A 22,816-nucleotide genomic window follows, 5' to 3' on the forward strand; every position below is an offset into this window, starting at 1 on the left:
TGGTGTAATACAATTTAATATGGAATTAAAATCAAGATCTGTGTGTTTGACTCATTTAGCAGCAGTTATTATTGGAGACCCTGATCTCAAATGCATGCCTTTTTATCTGTGATGCAGTCTGTAGTACAGACTCTTGAGTTGAGAGACCTGTGGTAGAACTCTATTGTATTATATATTTAGTATGCTTACCAAAAAGGAAATAGTACTTATCTCTAATGTTCTACAAAGAATATTTTGGTATCTGTAATATATCACTCCTGTTTGAACCTAAAAATAATCTTGACCTCTTAAGAAGTAGCAAATATTCTTTATTATACTTAACCCACACATGGGACAGACTTTTAATAAATGTCAAATATGCAATAACATAAAACCAGTAAATATGTATGTATGAGGCAACTGGCTTCTGTTAATCACTAGGATTTAATTTTTTTTCCTATTTTAAGTGATACTCTAATAATTCTAGTTGAATAGTTAACATGTGCATGGTAATGAGGAGATTGTAATTATTCAGAGACTTAGAAAATGAGCATAATGTGTTGACTGGAAAAGAGAAGGTAGTTCCAGACCACAGAAAGAATGTGAAAAGAATGAGAGAAAGCATATTCAAGAAATGGCTATAGGTAACTTAGGAAGCTAGAAATTAGCTAGAAATGTAGCGTGGTGCAGTTGTTTTTGGTCTTGGTGGCATATTAGAATTACCTGGGTATCTTTTAAAAATATGCTGATACTAAGGATCCTCTCCAGAATTTTTATAAGGTAGAACTCAGATAGTAGTATTTTTTTTTTAATATTTATTTATTTTGTGGGGGAGCACCGGCGGGGGAGGGGCAGAGAGGAAGACAGAAGATCTGCACTGACAGGTTGACAGCAGTGAGCCCTATGTGGAGCTCGAACTCACAAACAGCGAGATTGTGACCTCAGCCAAAGTCGGTCGCTCAACTGAGTGAGCCACCTAGATGCCCCTCAGGTAGTAGTATTTTTAAAGCTCTTCTCAGGATTCTAATCTGAAGATAAAACTAAGAACCACTTATGTAGTTCATAAAAGGCCTTTAAGTGCTATGGCAAAGAGTTGTATTTAACTATCTGTTTACATGTTGCCTTGCACCAAAAAGGATTTAAAGTAGTGATAAGGATTTCAGAATTTATATTATGGAAATAAAGCGTATATGCACATGTTTCATATAAGTATGTGTTGGTCATTATGATGCATGGCACATGAACTTAATATATTTGAACATTTTCTGTTGCATTTGGGAAAAAACTCTAGCCTACAGTGTTTTCTTCCCAAAAGCAGACTTTCTTGACTACATTAGCCTTAGTATAGCCTACCAGATTTTGAGTGATCTGGCTCCCTATTGAGTTTTCTCTTGTTAACTGTTTGTGGTCAGGTCCCCCAGTGTATAACATTCATAGAATATCAGTTTTCTGCCCTCCCAGTTACATGGTATAGTATCCTTTTCCTGGCATCTCATCTTTATCTTGCACTCCTTCAGATTCTTTCCATACGTGATTCCTTCTCATTTTTTCGGATTCCAGCTTAAAACAGCCATCTTAATGTCACCTCTTTGACATTAGTCTTTTCTTTATTACTCTGTCTAAAAGTAGTTATTTCTCATTATTGTATGTTACATGTACATTAGATATTTTTTGTATATTGTCTTTTTCCCACATTTGACTAAACCACTAAACCCTATGGGGCAAAGGTGTAGTGTGTGTGTGTGTGTGTCTGAATCTTATTTGACATTGGTTCTGTAGTTTCTTGCAAAATACATAATGAATAAGGGATATTTAATACAATAATTACTATGTAATTGGAAGGCTTTTAAAAACTGGTGTGACATGTTCAGATAGGTTTTTCTGAAACTGTTTTAGTGCTATTTGAATAGGTTTGGTGATGGTATGGATAAAAAGGAAATTGGAATGGTTTCAGAGCAAAGAATAAAAATCCTTATTCAAACTGAAATAATAGGGAAACAGTCTCATATAATTGGAAGTCTAGAAGTAGGAGTCTTATGACCCTCCATTGAATAATTTCATTATGGACCTGGATTATATCTCTCCATTTGCCTCTTTAGTGTCTACTTTGTCTTCAGATTGGTTTCCCTTGAGGTCACAGGAATGCTGACTGTGACAATCAGGGCAACTTGATATTTTGTCCATTTAATAGGAAAGAGGAAAATCTCTCCACATCTGTGGAAAGTAAGTCCTTTTCAGTTTCTTGGACCAATTTGGGGTACATGTTCAATTCCAGATAAATGTAAAAAGAATGCTGTCTATTTAATAGCTTGGTATGATCGTATGAAGGTAGGATAGATTTGAGTGAATCAGCTACATATCTGCTAAAGATGTTGAGATATATTCAGGCTCTCCCATAAGGGAGGTGGTTTAGGTTTATGGTAGTACATCTTGTTGACTAATTAGATCCTAATGGTTGTGAGGATGGGAAAATGAGATATGATTTATAAAATAAAATAAAGACAGTTTCTAGGAGAAAATACATGAGTTCAGCTTTTGATACACGATTTGATATGAATATAGGAAATATGGGATGAATCTTGTTGAGAGTTTGTATTAAGCATTTATTTGTAAGGTGCTGTCTTGGAAGTTAGCTAGTTAAATTTATGGATACAGGTAAGGTTGTTCAAGAAGGTTGCTTAAAATCAGAATAGGAAGAGTTTAGCTTAGAGTCTTAGAATGTGTACATTTAAGAAATTGTTAGATGAACTGGAACTCTTGAAGAAAACTGATGAGTGATCATATAGACAGGCAGAGAATGATCTGAGTGAGAATAACTGGAAAGGTTGTGTGAAATATATACATATATACTAGACATAGGAGAGCTATGAAGGGTACAAGAAATTACAGGCTCAAGTTGTAGGAGAGGAGGGGAGCCCAGGAAAGTGAGTCTGGCATTTGAGCCTGTGTTTCCTTTTGAGGCATTTGCCATTTCTGAAAGTGCTAGCTAAGACTATGAAAACAACTTTCAATGTATTTTTGGGTTTGAGAAGACAAAAATTGGAGTTTGGGGCCCACAGAAAAGGAGATACATTAGTAGACTCTTGAACTTTAATTGGGTTCCAAAAAAGACTCCGTTTAATGAGAAGTGTGAAATGGAAGTAGAACTAGCTCTCAAAAGTACTGAAGCCCACGTGCTGATTGTCTCAGTCTGATTGGAAGAGAAGGTGCTCTGGGATTTTACCGTGGCTTCGCCTTGCTGCCTGAAGCAAAGTAAACCCTTATTCCCTGGAGAAGAAGACATCATCTAGAATTTTAAATTATCTTTGTATATTTTCACACAAATGTTTTATGTCTCTTACTCATAGAGAAATAACCAGACATACTTGGAGATACGACACATGACTAGAAACAGAAAATAAACCTGGTCCACAGTGTTCTAGGTATTTGAAATATCAGACACAGGCTATAAAGTATCTATGCCTAATTTATGTTCAAAATAATAAAAGATGTGATTGATAATTTTGGCATAACTAAAAACCATGTAAGTGTAAATGAATTTGTGTAACTATAAAATATACAGTGGACCCTTGAACAATGCAGGGGTTGGGGCGCTGGCCCACTGTACGTACAAGTTTGACTCAACAAAAACTTAACCAATAGCCTACTGTTCACCAGAAGTTTTACTGATAACAGCAATCGATCAACACATATTTTGTACGTTATATATAATATGTACTGTATTCTCACAGTAAAGTAGAAAAAAATGTTAAAATCATAAGGGAGAAGAAATACCTTTATAGTACTGGACTGTATTTAAAAAAATCTGTATATAGGTAGGCCTGCACAGTTCAAACATGTGGTTCAGGGTCAACTGTATATGATATATGTGTGTGGGTATATGTTAATATATATGTGTGTGTGTTTTCAAAAGAAAATTTCTGAATTGAAGCTTATGGTGGGAAGAAAGATGGAAAATATAGAAAAGATCTTAATAGACATATAGAATAGAATGAAAAGGTTTAATGTACATGTAATTGAAGATCCAGATGGGGAGGAGAGAGAAGGGACTAGAAACCTTATTTGAAGGTATAATGGTTTCCAGTCTTCCAAAAATGATGAAGCAAAAAGCTACAGAATCAAGAAATACTGTGGAGCCCAGTCTGGATATATACAAAGAAAACTACTCCATATACTCACTATTAGTCATGCTGCTATAAGCAAAAAATAATATTGAAAACAGCCAGAGAATAAGACACATTTAATTTTAGAGTAACAAAAATAAGAGTGACAGTTGCTTCTCATTGGAAAAAGTTTGAAGCTGAAAGACCATGGAATCATGTCACCAAAGTGTTAAAGGAAATAACTGCTAACCTATAATTATATTGCCAATGAAAATATCTTCGGGAAAAAAAGATGAAGTAAGACATTTTTAGGCCAGTCAAATCTGAGAGAATTTATCACTGGCATGCCAGTACTTTAGGCAGTTTTAAAGGATGTTATTCATGCAGAATGGAAATGATTCCAAATACCAACTGGGAGATCCAGAAATCAAGAGCAACAGAAAAGCTTAAATAGGGATGCTTGGGTAGCTCAGTTGGTTAAGCTTCCACCTCTTGATTTCCAGCTCAGGTCAAGACCTCATGATTCATGAGTCAGGCCCTGAGTCGGGCAGTGAGCTGGCAGCACAGAGCCTGCTTGAGACTCTCTGTCTCCTCTCTCTGCCCCTCTCCCGTTTGCACGTGTGTGCGTTCCCTCGCTCTACCTCTTTCAAAATAAATACACTTTAAAAAATGCTTAAATAGATAGGTAAATCTAAATATTTACTGTATAAAATGTTAATAATCCCTTCTGGGCATTTATAGAAATAAAAATGCAACAAGGCAGCAGGGGTGTAAATCGAGTTAAAGTGTTAGGGCCAGTAGAAAAATTTATATATGACTTCAAGGATATGTGCTATAATCTCTAGGCAGTTACAAAAAAATAAAATAATGTATAAAAAGGTAATGGGAGAACATAGAATAATGAAAATACAAAAAAGCAAGGAGAGAAAATGAAACAGACCAAGCAAGAAAAAATAAATACTAAGTAATTACAGAAAATATAACTGGACTAAACATTCCAGTTAAAAGAAAAATTGTTAGACTCAAACAAAAAAAAAAAGAAATCCAACCATATTCTGCTAACAAGAGACATATCTTAATGATAAGAATTCAGGAATGATTAAATGAAAAGAGTAGACAAAAATATGCCAGACCAATGCCAGTCAAAAGAAAGCTGGTCTAATTGTAGTAATAGCTGACAAAGTAGTCAGGGTAACAAGAAGCATTTAGAAGGACTTTAAGTCCTTGTGATTTATAAGCAAAGTTGCCATTGTAGTAGCGAAAAGATGAATTAAATGAGTGATACTGATACCCATATAAGAAGTAGGTCTTAACCTCTACCTCTCATTTTACCTAAATTTGAATCCAGAAATAGATTGATAGGTACCTGCCTTATGACCAAAGTTGCAACTATGGAGAAGTGGTAAAGGGCATTCTTCAGTAAGTGAAACTTACATCTTAAACCTACCATCTAATTACCTTATACCTTACCTAGTAACTTCTACCTACTTTACAGTATGTATTAAAAAAGGCAGTTCTGTGTGGATGGCGGTGCCACAAATATTTTGCAAGATACCATAAGCTAGTATTTCTATGCACTTGGAGTAGGAAACTGTTTCTTTAATGGGATGTATACATACACGCACACACACACGCGCGCGCGCGCGCACACACACACACACACACACACACACACACACACACACACACACACACACACACACCCTACTACATCTTCCTTATCCATTTGTCTGTTGATGGACACTTAACTGGCTTCTGTATCTTGACTATTGCAAATAATGCTGTTATGAACCGGGATGCATATTATCTTTTAGTATTTTTATTTTCTTTAGGTAAATAACTAGTAGTGGAATTATTAGATCATATGGTATTTCCGTTTTTAGTTTTTTGAGAATTTTATCTATTATTACTCATGCAGGAGGGAACTAAGCCTCATCTGAATTAACAGATGGATTAATTTACTACATACAGTGTTAATAATATATTTTTGTATTCTGTAATAAGATGTGGAATTTTTCATTTATTTTGATGACATTTTTTTAGCTGCCGTATATTTTAGCTGTTTTCAATAAAATTATACTCTTACGGTAATTCTTTTCTCTATCTTAAATTATAACATCTGTATCTTACATATTTCTTCCTTTGGGCATTTGAAGAAATAACATAAGACTTTTTTTTCTTAAATTTCTTCTTGTTTTTGGTGAATTTCTACCTAAACTGAAATTCTGCTGTGCACACTTGGATATCCACATACAAAAGAATGAAATTGAACCCCTGCCTCATACCATATATAAAATTTGACTGAAAATAGATCCTTCACCTAAATTGTGAGGTACAAAACTAAAGCTCTTAGAAGAAAACATAGGGCTAAATCTTGATCGCCTTGGGCTTGGCAATGGATTCTTAGATATGACACCAAAAGCTCAGACAACAAAAGAAAAAAAAAAACTAGTGGTGTATATATATACAATGGAGTATTACTCGGCAATCAAAAAGAATGAGATCTTGCCATTTGCAACCACATGGATAGAACTAGAGGGTATTATGTTAAGCGAAATTAATCAGAGAAAGACAGGTATCATATGACTTCACTTATGAGGAATTTAAGGTACAAAACAGATGAACATAAGGGAAGGGAAGCAAAAATAATATAAAAACATAAGACTCTTAAATATAGAGAACAGAAGGTTGCTGGAGGGGTTGTGGGAATGGGGATGGGCTAAATGGGTAAGGGGCATTAAGGAAGACACTTGTTGGGATGAACACTGGGGATTATACATAGGGGATGAATCATTGGAATCTACTCCTGAAATCATTGTTGTACTACATGCTAACTTGGATATAAATTTAAAAAGTAATTAATTTTAAAAAAGAAAAAGCTAAATTGTAATTCATTAAAATTAAGGACTTTTGTGCACTGAAGGGACATTATGAAGAAAGTGAAAGATTTACCAAAGAATGGGAGGAAATATTTGCATAAATCCTATATTTGGTATCAGGAATATATAATGGGTTTGGTATTATGATATATAAAGAGTCATTACAACTCAGCAAAAAGACAGCCTAATCCAAAAATGGGCAAAGGACTGAAATAGGCATTTTTCCAAAGGAGATACACAAATGACTAATAAGTACATGACAAGATATTCAACATCATTAATTATTAGGGAATTGCAAACCAAAATGACAATGAGCTACTGCTTCACACTCACTAGGATTGTTGTATTAATAATAAAAATGGAAATAACAAGTGTTAACATGGACATGGAGCAGTTGGACCCCTCACAACACTCCTGATGTGAATGTAAAATCTTGCAGCTGCTGTGAAAAACAGTTTGATAGTTCTTCATAAAGTTAAACATGGAATTACTATATGACCCGGCCATTGCTCCTAGATACTTACCCAAAAGAATGGAATACAGATACTCAAATATTTGCATGCAAATGTTCATAATGGCCAAGAGGTGGAAAAAACCTGGATATCCTTCAACACATGAATGGGTTGTGCTGTATGCATATAGTGGTTATTACTCAGTCACAAAAAAGAATGAAATGATGATACATACTACATTGAGAATGGACCTTGAAAACACTGTGCTATGGGAAATGAGCCAGACACAGAAGGTTACATACTGGATGAGTCCTTGTATTCGAAATGCCCAGAATACATAAATCTGTAGAGACAGAAGGAGGTTGGTGATTGCCAGGGGATGGGTAGAGGAGCAAATGGGGAGTAACTGAATAACGGGAACCAGACTTGACTTTTGGAGTGATGAGTTTTGGAACTTGAGAAAGGTGGTTGTTACATAACATTGTATGTACTAACTGGCACTGAATTTTTCGCTTTAAAATGGTTAATTTTATGTTATATAAATTCCACCTCAATAAAACTAAATAAAACCTCGTACATTGACATCATATATGATAAATCAGCATACTGTAGTTGATTTAGTCATGGCTGTACCAGGAATGATGAATCTTAGTTTTGTCACCTTTGATTTCCATGAATATTAAATGTATTCTTTTGTTTTAGAATAGACTACACAGTTTAATTGATTTCAAGCTGTTATTTATGTATCTGTTAAAAGAAGTATGTTCAGTTAATCAGTGAACTTCTATTTGACCTTCAGTATTTTTCCTGATATTTTATATAAAACATCTTTCTTAATATTTTCTAAAAATTTGATTGACTGTTTCAACTGATACAGATGGCTATGTTGGTTTATAGTTAGGATTGGGTGGTATAATTATGATGTAATTATATGATGCATTGTTTGTTTTGAGGCCATTTAAAATTGGATTTTTGTACCAAATGATGATCGTGGTTTTAATAGACTAAGCTGTATTTTCAAATGATCCAAGGAAACTATACATAAATACTAAAACTAAAACAATGGTAGTTTGTATTTTCATTATTATTAAATTAAATCTCTTATTTTGAATGAGGGGTTACCTGTGGCTTGCAGTATTCAAGATTCATAATCAGCAGTTTCCTATTGGTATGAAATCTCGTGAAATTCTTTGTGGTCCTGTGATATTCTTTACAAAGACCAAGTAAATTTTGAAAATTACTCAGTATGGCACATAAGAGTTTCTTTTTGCATTATATGTGTTAGACACATTTTTGCCGACTCCTGTGTTATCATGAATATCTAGTATGTATGCACCTGTGTCAATTAAAAAAATAACCTCTTTTGCCCACGCCTCCACCCACTTACCCTCTGGCAACCACCAGTTTGTTCTCTGGAATTTAAGGGTCACGTGTCAATTTTAATACTTGTTCTTAGTACCTGAAAGATCAGGAATCAAGTATGTCATTATACATAGTATCATGCCTTTTTGGTGATAAAATTATTTTTATTAACATGGCATAAAACTGTTCCCTGTGTTGTTTATGTCCAGCATATTTTCTTATCTACTTCATAGGATTTTTAAGTGTGTTAATCAACTGGAAAAAAATGAAATTGTGTTAATGCATTCCTAGTACAATTATGAGGGTTATAAGTACAAGCCTGTAATTTTCTCTCCTGTGTCTAATCAAGCTATCCTGTTAACATTCTTTGTCATTGTGATCACTTTTAAATAAGTATATTAAATGTCACTGGTTTCCTATACTTCCCTTTCAGAAAGTGGTCTGGATTTGAATATAGATAATATTACTTTCTGCTTCGAGTAAAATCATGTGATTGTATTGAGTAGTATACCACCCCTAAAAACAAAGGATGCTGGGAAGACAGGAAAAACCAGGCATTATTTGTTTCTCAGAAGCTTACTAGTGGTCCCCCTTCTTACCAAACTAAACTTAATTTTTTTTTTTTTTCCTTTGAGAGTGCAAGCAGGGGAGGGGCAGAGGGAACAGGAGGGAGAGAATCCCAAGTAGGCTCCATGCTCAACATGGAGCCCCACAGGTCCATCCTGCCACTGTGAGATCATGACCTGAGCTGAAATCAAGAGTTGGATGCTCAACTGACTGAGCCACCAAAGTGCCCCCAAAATAAGCTCTTTTAGGTATTTAATCTTACTAAGTTATAACTTTAAAACAGTGTACACTTATACAAATAATGTCTCTGTCTTTCTATTTCACATGTTTCCAGCCTGACATTAACTTTAGGAAATAGAAGAACCTAAATAATTTTGATTGTTAATAACTTATTAAATATTTTTAAATAATCAGATGAAAAATCAGTCTTGGAGCAGAAACCTTCTAAGCCAGCTGCTCCGCAGGTCCCACCCAAGAAGCCCGCTCCACCCACCAAAGCCAATAATTTATTGAGATCTCCTGGAACCGTGTACCCAAAGCGACCTGAAAAACCAGTTCCTCCACCACCTCCCACAGCCAAGTAAGTTTTACCTAATTTTAAGTTATACCTGATTATTTTTGCTAATTTACTTTATCTCAAGTTTATTGATTACCTGCTTTTCTGAATCTCAAAATCATTTCTAAAGTATTTGTTTTCCAGATTTTTTCTATAGACTGTGATGGTTCTCTGTTAACTGTTAACTTTATATTCATACTAGGTGAATACACACAGATGAGGCTGTTTTTACATTTCTGATTTTATTGTGATGAGTCTTAATGTGGAGATTTATGTTTATGGAAATAATATTGTGGAACAAAGAGAAAAAATTACTATTATGCTATAATATCCTTAGTGTCATTAATTCATAATTTAAAAAAATGGTTATTCATATACAAGTGATTTCTACATATGTTTTGATTTTCTCATTTCAGGATTAATGGGGAAGTTTCTACCATTTCGTCAAAATTTGAAACTGAGCCAGTATCAAAACCAAAGCTAGATTCTGAACAGTTACCACTTAGACCCAAATCAGTAGACCTAGATTCATTTACAATTAGGAGCTCTAAAGAAACAGGTAAGTTAACATGTAAAAAGGTGGTGCATTTAAAAAAAGTTGCCAATACAATTTTCAGAAACTATTTAAGAAATTTGTGCATGCATTTTATATCTGCATAGATATAGTGGAAATTAATTAAAATTTATTTAAAATCTATGAAGCTGGAATAGAAAAATAAAACTAAAAGAAGGTAAATGGGCAAAAATACTTGATTCACGTAAGGACTGAGAAATGGATTAAAAGATAATCCATTTATCATTCTGTCCCCTCATGATGGAACGTCTGTACTATCTAACTTAGGCAGATAGGAATACATTTTAGTTTGAAAAATTAAGAATAAAGAGATCACATTGATTTTTAATGCCAACACTAGATTACATTGAAGATTATTTTTACTTCTTCACTTTATCTCAAGGTGCTTTTGTTTCCAGTTCAGGAAAATATGCTTTTTATATCTGCGTGTATGCGTGTGTGCGTGTATAAGCAGGCTTTACTTCCTTAGCTAAATGTTGTTCCTTAAGTTTTAGGACAGATTTTTTTCAACCAATCATTTTTGTCTCCTGGTCTTTTATACCTCTTAGTTGTAAAATGGAAAACTTGGAACACAGAAGTTTTGATAAAGGTCTCAGTATTAAAACATTGCACAATCATTTGTGGTAATAGTTATTATGTAGTACTTTGCATTTATTTTTAGTTCTTTTACATTTTCCAAGCACTTTATCATTTATATTCTTATTTTATCTTTATAGTTATTCCAAAAGGCAGATGCTATTTTGTGTCTAAAGTAATCAAACTATTGGACACATTACATGTCCAAGATCATGTAAATCAGAAGAGAATTCTTTAAATCCCCTAAAGTGCTCATGATATTCTTTTAAAAGTTTTAATGTCTTAATATATTTTTTAGCCTTCATGTTAACATTTCATAAATACATTCAGACTTAAAGGTCAATTACGCTTAGATTTTTTTTGTCACTATATTGTAAGATGTGCTGCTTACTACCTTTTGAAAATTGTAGGTGATCTTATTATTTTTCCATATTGTCATTTGCCAATGTAAAAGCTCTGACCTGTGCATGGCCTCCTTCAGTTTTTTTAACTTGAACATTTTATAAAGATCCTTTCATTCTATATTTGGCTCCTGCCTGCTCTGACTGAAACCATATTCATTAATAATTTCTGGAAAGTGGTGAGATGTTGATTATACTTTAGAGATATTCACTCAAATATATTTAGTGTGTTTTATCTGGTAAAAATTGTTTACCGTTGGTGAAATAAAAACAAAAATAAAAATCCTTCTTATAACAGGTTTTTAAAAAATATCCTTTATTTTTTATTGAAGTCAGTAGTAAAAAAATAACTCTATCAGCTTTTACTGTTTTCTCTTTGATTTAAAATGTTTCAAAATAATATTTCAGCAAAAATAATATTTGAGCAAAAAAGATTAAGTGCACACTTTTAAATTTTTATATGAAAGAATCCATTTGTATCGTCTTTTGAAATTCTACCATTTTCTGCAATCTTTATCACAGAAGCCTTACATTTTGAGGAGTCTCTTCAGGAGCTGAAAGAGTAATATTTAGAGCCTGTATTTTTCTGTTGCTTTATAACATTCTTAACTATTTGCTTTATTTAGTTGTCTCAAGGTTATGGAAATTATTAAAAACTTAAGATAAATTTTCGTCTTTTAAAAAACTTTTCTATATATAATCACCAGCAAGCTTTGTTTCCTTTGCTACATTTTTAGTAGAAATAACACATGTAGTAATGTCAAACTGTTGGTGGTTATATAGTTTAATTTTTTTTTTTTTATTGCTTTTGGTCCAAATTTTTTCTTTTATCCATAGCCATTATTTACTCTTCATTAAAAAACAAAGAGGATTTGTGAAAGAGGGTTTGCAAATTCCTAATTTTTTTTTCTTCAAATGAATAAGGAAGTAAGTTAGAGGAGCCAAGACGTATATAAGGACAGAAGACTAACATCTGACTTCTAAACTGTTGTACTTCATTCCTCCCATGATCAGGCTGCCTTTGGTACTACACCTAACACCCAGTTAAGTTCAGAAAATACACAGACACACCACAGAGATATTGATGGTTCCATTGCAGACCATGCAATACAATGAATATTGCAGTAAAGCAAATCGGATGAATTTTTTAGTTTCCCAGTGCCTTTGAAAGTTATGTTTACACTATACTGTAGTCTGTTAAGTGTGCAATGCAGTATGACTAAAAAAAATGTGTATACTTTAACTAAAAAATACTTTAGCTAAAAAATGCTAACCATCATCTGAGCTTTGAGTAAGTTACAACCTTTTTGCTGGTAGAGGGTCCTGCCTTGATGTTGATGTCCGCTGACTGATCAGGGTGGTGGCTGATGGGGGTTGAGGTGGCTGTGGCAATTTCTATAGTAAGACAACAGTGAAGTTTGCTACAGCGATTGACTCTCCCTTTCATGAACAGTTTCTTTGTAGCATGTGATGCTGTTTGATGGCATTTTACCTACAGTAGAACTTTTTTCCAAATTGGAGTCTGTCCTCTCAAACCCTGCCTCTGCTTTATCAACTAAGTTTATCTGCTATTCTGTATGTTTTCTTGTCGTTTCAATAATTTTCATAGCATCTTCACCAGGAATAGTTTCCACCTCAGAAAACCATTTTCTTTGCTCATGGATGAAGTTTTATCATGAATTTGCAGCAATTCAGTTCCATCTTCAGACTCCACTTGATTCTAGTTCTTTTGCTGTTTCCACCACATCTGCAGTTACTTCCTCCTCTGAAATCTTGAACCCCTCAAAGTACTAATCCATGAGAGTTGGAATCAACATCTTCCAAACTCCTGTTAATGCTGGTATTTTTACCTCTCCCATGAATCCTGAATGTTATTATTGGCATCTAGAATCATAAATCCTTTCCAGAAGGTTTTTAATTTATTTTGTCCAAAGCCATCAGAGGAATCACCATCCATGGCAGCTATATATAGTCTTATGAAGCCTTTTCCTTAAATAATAAGACTTGAAAGTTGGAAGAAATTCAGAATTAGTCCTTGATCCTTGGGCTACAGAATGGATGTTATATTAGCAGGCATGAAATCAGCATTAATCTTGTCGTACATCTCCATCCGAGCTCTTGGGGAAGTAACAAGGTACATTGTCAATAAGCAGTAACACTTTGAAAAGAATCTTTTTTTCTGAGCAGGTCTCAACAGTGGAATTAAAATATTCAGTAAACCATGTTGTAAACAAATGTGTTGCTGTCCTTTTTTTGTTTCATTTATAGAGCACAGATTTAGCATAATTTTTTTTTTTTTTACTTTATTTATGTTGAGAGAGAGAGAGCCCACACATGCAGGGAAAGGGCAGAGAGAGAGGGAGGGAGGGAGGGAGGGAGGGAGGGAGTCAGTCAGTCAGTCCCTAGCAGGCTGTGTTCTGTCAGTGCAGAGCCCATCATTGGGCTCCATCCCACGAACTGCCAAGTCCTGACCTGAGCTGAAATCAAAGAGTTGGGCCCTTATCTGACTGAGCCAACTAGCCAACCCAGATTTAGCATAATTCTTAAGGGCCTGAGGAATTTCAAAATGGTAAATGAGCCCTGACTTCAACTTCAAGTCACCAGCTGCATTTGCCCCAACAAGTGTGTCAGCCTGTCCTTTAAAGCTTTGAGCCCAGACGTTGATTTCTCCTCTCTAGCTTTGAAAGTTCCAAATGGCATCTTCTCCCAATACAAGGCCGTTCCATCTACGTTGAAAATCTGTTGTTTAGTGAAGCCACCTTCATTAATTAGCTACATCTTCTGTATAATTTGCTGCAGCTTCTACCTCAGCACTTGCTGCTTTGCCTGTGGTCTTTTTTCGTGGAGACGGCTTCTTTCCTTAAACCTCAGGAACCAACTTCTGCTAGCTTCAGGACTTTTTTCCTGCTGCTTTCTCACCTCTCTCAACCTTCCCAGAATTGAAGAATTAGGGCCTTGCTCTGGACTAGGCTTTGGTTTAAGGGAATGTTGTGGCTGATTTGATATTCTATCCAGATCACTAAAACTTTCTCCCTATCAGCAATAAGTCTGTTTGCTTTCTTCTCATTTATGTATTCATTAGAGTAACACTTAATTTCCTTCATGAACTTTTCCTCTGCGTTTGCAGTTTGGCTAGGTGGCATAATTGGCCTAGCTCTTGGCCTGTCTCGTCTTTCTGCATGCTTTCCTCACTTAGCTTAATCATTTCTAGCTTTTGACTGAAAGTGAGATATGTGTGACTCTTCATTTTACTCCAACACTTGGAGGCCTGTAAGGTTATTAATTGCCCCATTTCGGTGTCTCAGAGAATAGGGAAGCTCAAAGAGAGGGAGAGAGATGGGAAACAGCTTCTCCATGGAGCAGTCAGAACACACACACCACTTACGGATTCAGTTCAACATTTTATGTAGGCACGGTTCATTACAGTTAAAATAGTAATACCAAAGATCACTGATCACAGATGACCATAACAAATACAATAGTAATGAGAAAGTTTGAAATAGTGCGAGAATTACTAAAATATGACATGGAAACTCAGGAAATACTGTTGGAAAAAGGACACCGATACACTTGCTCAACACAGGGGCGCCACCAACCTTCAATTTGTAAAAAAATGTAGTATCTGCACAGTGTAGTAAAATGAGATATGCCTGTAAATTTTGGAAATTTTGTTTATATTACATAGAAAATATTTACTGAGCAAGTATACCCAGGTATTATTTTAGTCACAAGTACTATTCTAAGACAAAAGGCCTGGCTGCTGATAACATACAGCTCATGTTTCAAACTTCAACTCAGGCTGTTCCTCATTGCCTTTTTTTATTGGAATGTTATGTTTTTAGTATTTGTAGCATAAAAGGGTTTGAAATCCTTTTTTTGAGGTATTGACACCTTAAAAAAAATACTGTCCTGCATCAGATAACTTCAGATTTGGCAGTAGGTTTAGATATATTTTAATTTATATTTTTGGCTCAGTTTGAGGTTTCATATCTTTAAAATGGTATGTGAAACTTGACCTTTCACATGTTTCAGAAAGTTTAAAACATACATGAAGATCTTCTTAGAATCTCATTATTACATAAAATAATTTCAGGTGATGATACAGTAATAAGGACACTGACTTCGCTATTAAAAATGGGGGTTTTAAATTATCAGCTCATTGATCATGGTCTTGTTTCTTAATCTGTTTTCTAGCTTAAATAACAATTGGTCCAATGTATCTACTAGAATATGTGATGTGGAAGTTGTTATAAAGTGTTATTTCCATTCTTTCCCTTTCCTCTGTTAATCCTGTTTCCTGTTTCTGCTCTCATCTGTAGAGGATGTAAATCTGTAACACTCCTCTCAGATATGACTTTCCTGTATATGAAGCCATTTGTAAACTATTTTAAAAATAAATGTCCTTCAGTATATATTCTCACATATAAGGTAGTACTATAAATTGCATAGTTGTTAGAACCATGTTTTAATTTTTCCCCTCTTTTTCAAGCACTTCATCAAAAATTAGTTTAGAATAATCTCACTGCTACCACTGGTTAATTATAAAGTTCACATGGTCTAAATATTTCTAAAGTAGTAAGCTTTCTGGGACATAACATTGATTTAAAAATTAGTCTTAAAATATAAGATAGAAAATTTAGTGGTAACATACCTATTACAGTGAGAAAGCACAGCTAATGAAGTATGCTTATAGTGTAGTATTTTATCCTTTTTGACTTTCTGTGATAAATTCTTGGGTTAAAAGGAAGTTGTAGAGATGTATAACATTATTTGATCCCAAAGCATTACATTGTTAAATGGTGAAATATTCTTTCTCTTTAGGTTTGCTTGATAATTGATCTATTTTTGTTTGATTGCTTTCCCAATATTTATTCATATATTTCTTCCAGAAAGAATTCAAGGTGGAATTTTTCTAATAAGATGCCTACTTGTTGAGTGGTACACACTATAAAAAATGAGTCTATATACAAAAACAAAACACACCCAAAAATGTGGAACTTACCTGGAGAATAAGAGCAGAGATTAAAATTATTTTCTTATAATAATTTTCTTGATGTTTATAGAGAGTATCATATAAAGCATAATTGAAGTTTCATTTATGTATTATGTGATTTTAAATGTTGCATAAGTTGTATTTTTATAGTGATATTTAAAAATACTGTTTGTCCTAGTTTTCTTTTATTATACCAGAGAATTAAAATTGCCTTTTTCATTGTAATTACTGTCATACGCTAAAGACTAAAACTTGACTGAAAGGTAGTTTAATTTTAGTTCTAACTATAGTAATGAGTTGTTGATATGTTAACTATCAATTTATTACTCTCACCTCTAATTTTTTACTAAAACTCCTTTCGAAGCTGTGTTGGTGTTCAGTGAGTAATTTTAAAAAGGCTTCTTTCTACTTAATGGTGTATTGAAATTAATACTAGTCATCGTTTTTTCTTTTGAAAAGACAATAAATCTAAAATCTACCACACATCTTATGTAAGTTTAGATAAACTGCAGTAGGTATATGCTAAACATTTAAATGGTTCTATTCATTCTACAGCTGTTCTTTTTTCCTGCTTTGTAAAATAATTTTTTTGGTTTAGTCTTTTTTCTAGACATTCCTATCCTTGACTTTTCTTTCCAGATTTTGTTTCCTAGCCTGTTTGCCATGTTTCCCTTCTTACGTGTCAGGAAATTATCCTACCTTTCTCCATTTTGGTAAGATGACAATTTATAAAAGAAATCAAAACAATATATTCAATATAAATAGGTGGTGCACATTGATTTTTCTTTGTAATTGTACTAAAAGTGTACATGTTTGTCTGTCTATTCTAACCCTTTTGGTTTTCCATTTGAAAACAAAACTGATGTTGGAAAATTTTTCCTGATTAGTGTGAGATATTCTTTTGGTAAAAGTTTTTTTTGTAATTGAAAACTGCAAAAGTCCATTTATTTTCTCCCAAAATTTGATATTTCAGTTTGACTTTTTAAAATTCCATGTCTTCTTAGACAATATGTAGAAATGTAAATGGCTGGCAGAGGGGCAACGTAATTGCAAGAGTTAAGTGACTATCATGCCTTTCATGCCATGTGTACAGTATAAATCTACTCTTATCACTCTTAGGCAAATTTAAATGTGTTCAAGTAGATCATGAGTCCAAAATGTGCACTATTTTACTAACCTGGTGGCTTAAATGGAGGACCTGAGAGAGTTTTAGAATAGTAAAATTATTTGTCTTGGTGTTGTAGCCCCAAACTGGACATATGGAAGGCATTTTTACATGAGCATGGTCTATAATTTTATAGATCTACCTTTTATTTATCCTTTCAGTTTCATTTCTCTTCATTCCTATGTTTTTCTGTTTGTTTCTTTTTCTTTCTGCAAGTTGCTTAAATATGCATTTGAAAATAATCTTCACATGCCAAAATTATTGGATTGTACTTTTCTAGATTTTTGTGTCGGTTGTCAATACTCACATGTATCAGCAGTTTTTTTAATGTTTATTTTTGAAAGAGAGAAAGAGAGAGCATAGGAGTTGAAGAGGGGTTAGGGGGGGTGGGGGAGACAGAAGATCCAAAGCGGTCTCTGTGCTGATAGCAGCAAGCCCGATGCAGGGCTGGAACTCATGAACTGTGAGATCATGACCTGAGCTGAAGTCGGTTGGAATGCTCAACCAGGCACCCCTCAGCATTTTTTAACCCTTCAAACCATAGCAAGTTTTTAACATCTTTTAAATATTGGTTTTCTTTATGAAATTTACAAATAAAGTGAAATATTTAAAAATATATTTAAACTCAAGGTCTTTCACATTATATAATGCATTTGCCATTAAAGCCACTGTGTCTCTTATTATGGTTTATTATATTTTATAAGTACATATGAACAATTATCAAGACTCAAGACCAAAATTAAACTCCTTTGATTCCCTCTTGTGATGTATTAACCTCATGACTAGATAGAAGATAGAACACACAAAGTAATCCAGAATGTGAAAATGGAAAAGAATTAACAGATCAACAGATCCTTAAATTTGTTATAAAATGCATATTGTCAAACAGTGATACCTTTGTTAACCCTTAAAATTTTTTTCTAAATTAATTACTTTGAATATGAAAATTGATGAATAAGCTTTGAGGGGAGTAATAGTAACTATTTGTAGATGTCTGTTAAGAAATACAAATCACTGAGTTTGGATATTTAAATATTCGACAGAAAACATTATAAATATCCAGGCAATGGTAATATACAGAATTTTTTCTGTCTTCTAAACCAAAGATAGCTGTTGGCATATCAGTTATCTTGACTGTGATTGATAGCCTTAGTTTGGAATGTAGGATAAAGGAAGATTACATTGACAATGGAAATGTCTGGAGTTATCCTTAGGATACTTGGATCACTTACAGATTTCTAGGCTTCAAAATTAAAGATCACCTCTTTCAGCAAGGTTTTCTAGATCATCTAGAAAAAGGGAAGATACTATATACCATTGTTTCAGAGATACGAATTACATAGGCTTTAAACCCAAGTTACTGAATCAAAAGTTAACCAGCCTCTGATGGTGGGGAAACATGTGAACCATCCTTGTAGCGTTTTTCCTTGATACCCAGTTTGCCTTCGATTTGTAACTTATAGTTCCTAAACATGGTAATGTCTAAGCAAAAGTGCAGTGAACTATGAACAGTTTGAATCCCAGCTACAACATGCTGTGCACACACAGACACACACACACACATATAAAGACTCATTATGCTTTCACTTTACATTGAGAAATGCAATTGGAAAGCATACAGTTGAGTCCTTAAAATTCGAATATTAGGATACTACTTGAAATTTAAGACAAATTTTATGTGTTGAGTTTCTGATATATTGTAATCAATTATGAGTTGAAGTAGATTATGCTTTTTTTATTTTTTAAACAAGCAAGATTTAAGATTACAAGCTTTTTTATGATGCCACAATTTTGGGTTCAGATTTATATGTTTCAGTAAGAACTTTTGTTGAAGTCTAAGTCTCTATTAGAAACAGGAACTCTATGTTGTTAATAAAGTCTTCTAAAATGTATTCAGTAAAGAGGATGTTTGTTTCTAAGGGTGAGTGTTGTTTTCCAAATGCATATGAAAAGCACAGGTTAACTTGTGAGTCCTAGTGGTACTCTTTTTAATGTATAGTTTGTTAAAAATCCAGAAACATTCTTTTTTATCTTTTAAAATGTAGTTATCTCTTAGTAGATGTGTTTAATTTTATTCTCCAGATCTTCTAAATTTTGATGACATAGCTTCCTCAGAAAACTTGCTACATCTCACTGCAAATAGGCCGAAAATGCCTGGAAGAAGGTTACCTGGCCGCTTCAATGGTGGACATTCCGTGAGTTACACTTGCTGTTGTAAAACACAGAAGTTTCTAAGAATGAGGGAGGATTTATGCCTCCACCAAAGTTTAAAAATCAGGAAGATAGCTGTGATACTTAAGTGGCAAATGGTTGGTTATATTTAGGGAGATACGAGGTTATGTTCATTGCAGAGAGACTTGGAATGGAAGGTTACAGAATCAGGAATAAAGAATTGTCCTGAGACCATAACCACAAAAGCACAGTGTCAAAAGAGGTCAGAGTATCTGTGTAATCTACCCATCTAACAACAATAATTAGAATTGAGTGGTACCTATTCACTTTAGGAAGGAATGAAAACATTTTTTTCCTGTGCAATAGTCAGTGGTTTTTTGGTAGTATGAATGCTGGTATCAAAATGTGTGGCTTCTTTTTATGCTTTCTGGACTTTGCCTGGGATACTGGTAGTGCCTTAATACACTAGCTCTTAAGTGTTGCAGTGCTTTTAAATTACTTAAGTAGAGAAAATTTTTGTTGCGAAGAGGCAGGCTATTTTTACCTTGAAGACATGCAAGTTTGTTGTTCAGCTTGAAATTACGTACTATCCTGTTAACAATGATGGAATATCTGGAATAGTAGCTGCTACTGCTAAAAACAGTGATAATAGTTACTTAGTTTATTATCCAAATGTTTATTGCCTTTTCCTTTTTTGGTATTTTCTGTTTCTTGATTTAAAAAAATCATTTAGCCAACTCAAAGCCCAGAAAAAATCTTGAAGTTACCAAAAGAAGAAGATAGTGCCAACTTAAAGCCATCTGAATTTAAAAAGGATTCATGCTACTCTCCAAAGGTGAGCTGAATTGTGGCCCAAGATTTATATAATTTGTAGGATTCTTTGTGAATAGCAAAATTGTGGAATTTAAAGTGTCTTTTCTTCTTTCTTCTTTCTTCTTTCCTTTCTTTCCTTTCTTTCCTTATTTTTGGGAGAAAGCACAACAAGGGAGGGGCAGAGAGAGAGGAAGAGAGAGATAATCCCAAACGGGGCTCAAACTCATGGACCATGAGATCATGACCTGAGCTGAAACCAGGAGTCAGACGCTTAACCAACTGAACCACCCAGGCATCCCTTAAATTGTATTTAAGAAAAAAGTTGTTTCTACCAAGAAATAAAATAATTCCTGCTAAAAAATTGAGTTATGAAAGTCACACTATCCTCTGTAGCTCATTTTGTAGAGGACCTTATTGTAAATGAGTAATATAAATGTTAAATACTTCATACTATTTTTTAAGGCATAGCTCATCCATCTGTTTCATTTTCTTTTTTTTTTAATGTTTATTTATTTTAGAAAGAGTGTAAGCAGGGGAGGTGCAGAGACAGAGAGAGAGGGAGACCCAGAATCCCAAGCAGGCTCCAGGCTCTGAGCTGTCAGCACAGAGCCCGATGCAGGGCTGGAACTTGCAGACTGCGAAATCATGTTCTGAACCTAATTCGGATGCTTAACTGACTGAGCCACCCAGGCGTGCCCATCTGTTTCACTTTCCCATTAAACGTACACTCTGTGTTCCAGAGGCCATCACTTGTTTATTCCTAACCTAGCTTGTTGTTTGGCACCATAATGAGCACTGAATATATCCTGGAATAATGGCAGAATACATGGATTCTTCCATTTATTACATGGTGTTAAGACTCTTCTAAACTCTTGTCATTTTTATGTAAGGTAGTATTATCACATCCTATACACATCTTAAATTCAAGTTCATGTTTCCTCCTTAAATTCATTCCCGGGCATTTGGCTACTGCTAAAATTTATCAGATACATTTAGTCTGATTCTCTCAACTGTCATCATTAGACTGAAATTCTATTTCGTATTACTTTAGTGAAATACTCCAAGAGCATCAGGCCGTGGATTGATGTTAATGCCTTGCTAAATTGTTCATAATTACTTTTAAGTGAACCTCTTAGGATATGTAATATGGAGGATCAAAACAACACCCTAATGGGGCACAGGGCACCCAGACGGCTCAGGCCATTAAGCATCCACCTCTTGATTTTGACTCAGTTCATGATCTCATGGTTCATGGGATTGAGCCCTGTGTCGGGTTCTGCACTGACATGACTGCATGGAGCCCGCTTAGGATTCTCTCTCTCACCCTCCCTCTTTCTACCCAACCCTGTTCGTGTGTGTATGCACATTCTCTTGCTCTCTCAAAGTAAATAAACATTAAAAAAAAACCCCACAGCACCTTAAAAATGCTGATATATTCTTGTCTCTAGATGCACCACTGGGAAAACCATTCGTAAGATAAATCTAATAGATTTTTCTTTTCTTTTCCACTTTTTTGTTCTTTTTATTGATAAAGCCCTTGACATTTCTCACATAAACCCCTAGTGATTGCAGGTTTATTCTTTGGTGGTTTGGTGGTTTTACCAGTTGTGAATATTATCAAACTGATTTTTGAATTTTCAAGTTTATCATTTATCTTGAAGTATTATTTTAATTATCTCCTTGCTATAAAAATTTTTATGAAAGTTTTATAAGTATAAATACAATAAATTAACATTTGCTATTATGTTTTCAGCCATCTGTGTACCCTTCAACACCTTCAAGTGCTTCTAAACCAAATACAGCTGCTTTTTTAACTCCATTGGAAATCAAAGCTAAAGTAGAATCAGATGATGGGAAACAAAATCCCTTGGATGAACTTAGAGCTCAGATTATTGAATTGCTGTGCATTGTAGAAGCGCTGAAAAAGGATCATGGGTAAGTAGTCCTTGTTTTCTTTCAATACTACTTACAAGTATGTAAAGAATTCTTTCATGTCAAGCAGAGATGTAATCTGCCAAATTTCTGGTATAAGCAAGTATATTTTCAGTGAAATTTTCATTAATAGTACTCTGCAAAAATCTTGAATTTGAAAATTTGTTCTTGTAGCTTGATTATAGAAAAGGTATAATATGTAGGTATAATTTAAGGGTACAAATTTTCTGGTCAAACAAAGGAGTTAATTAGTCTCAAAAATATTAGGAAAAGTCCTATTTTATTTTTTTTT

General features: G+C 34.1%; 1 protein-coding gene across 1 annotated transcript in view; it reads left to right on the forward strand.

Moving 5' to 3' along the window:
• CD2AP (CD2 associated protein) overlaps positions 1-22,816 on the forward strand; it is a 141,241-nt gene that overhangs the window by 107,115 nt on the left and 11,310 nt on the right. Inside the window, exons 12-16 of the mRNA XM_060615687.3 lie at positions 9,757-9,922; positions 10,315-10,457; positions 19,690-19,802; positions 20,513-20,614; positions 22,346-22,527. Coding sequence (XP_060471670.1) covers positions 9,757-9,922; positions 10,315-10,457; positions 19,690-19,802; positions 20,513-20,614; positions 22,346-22,527 — 706 coding nt within the window. The remainder of the gene's footprint in view (positions 1-9,756; positions 9,923-10,314; positions 10,458-19,689; positions 19,803-20,512; positions 20,615-22,345; positions 22,528-22,816) is intronic.

This window comes from Panthera onca, chromosome B2, assembly GCF_046562875.1.
Source record: "Panthera onca isolate mPanOnc1 chromosome B2, mPanOnc1 haplotype 2, whole genome shotgun sequence".
Classification (NCBI taxonomy): domain Eukaryota; kingdom Metazoa; phylum Chordata; class Mammalia; order Carnivora; family Felidae; genus Panthera; species Panthera onca.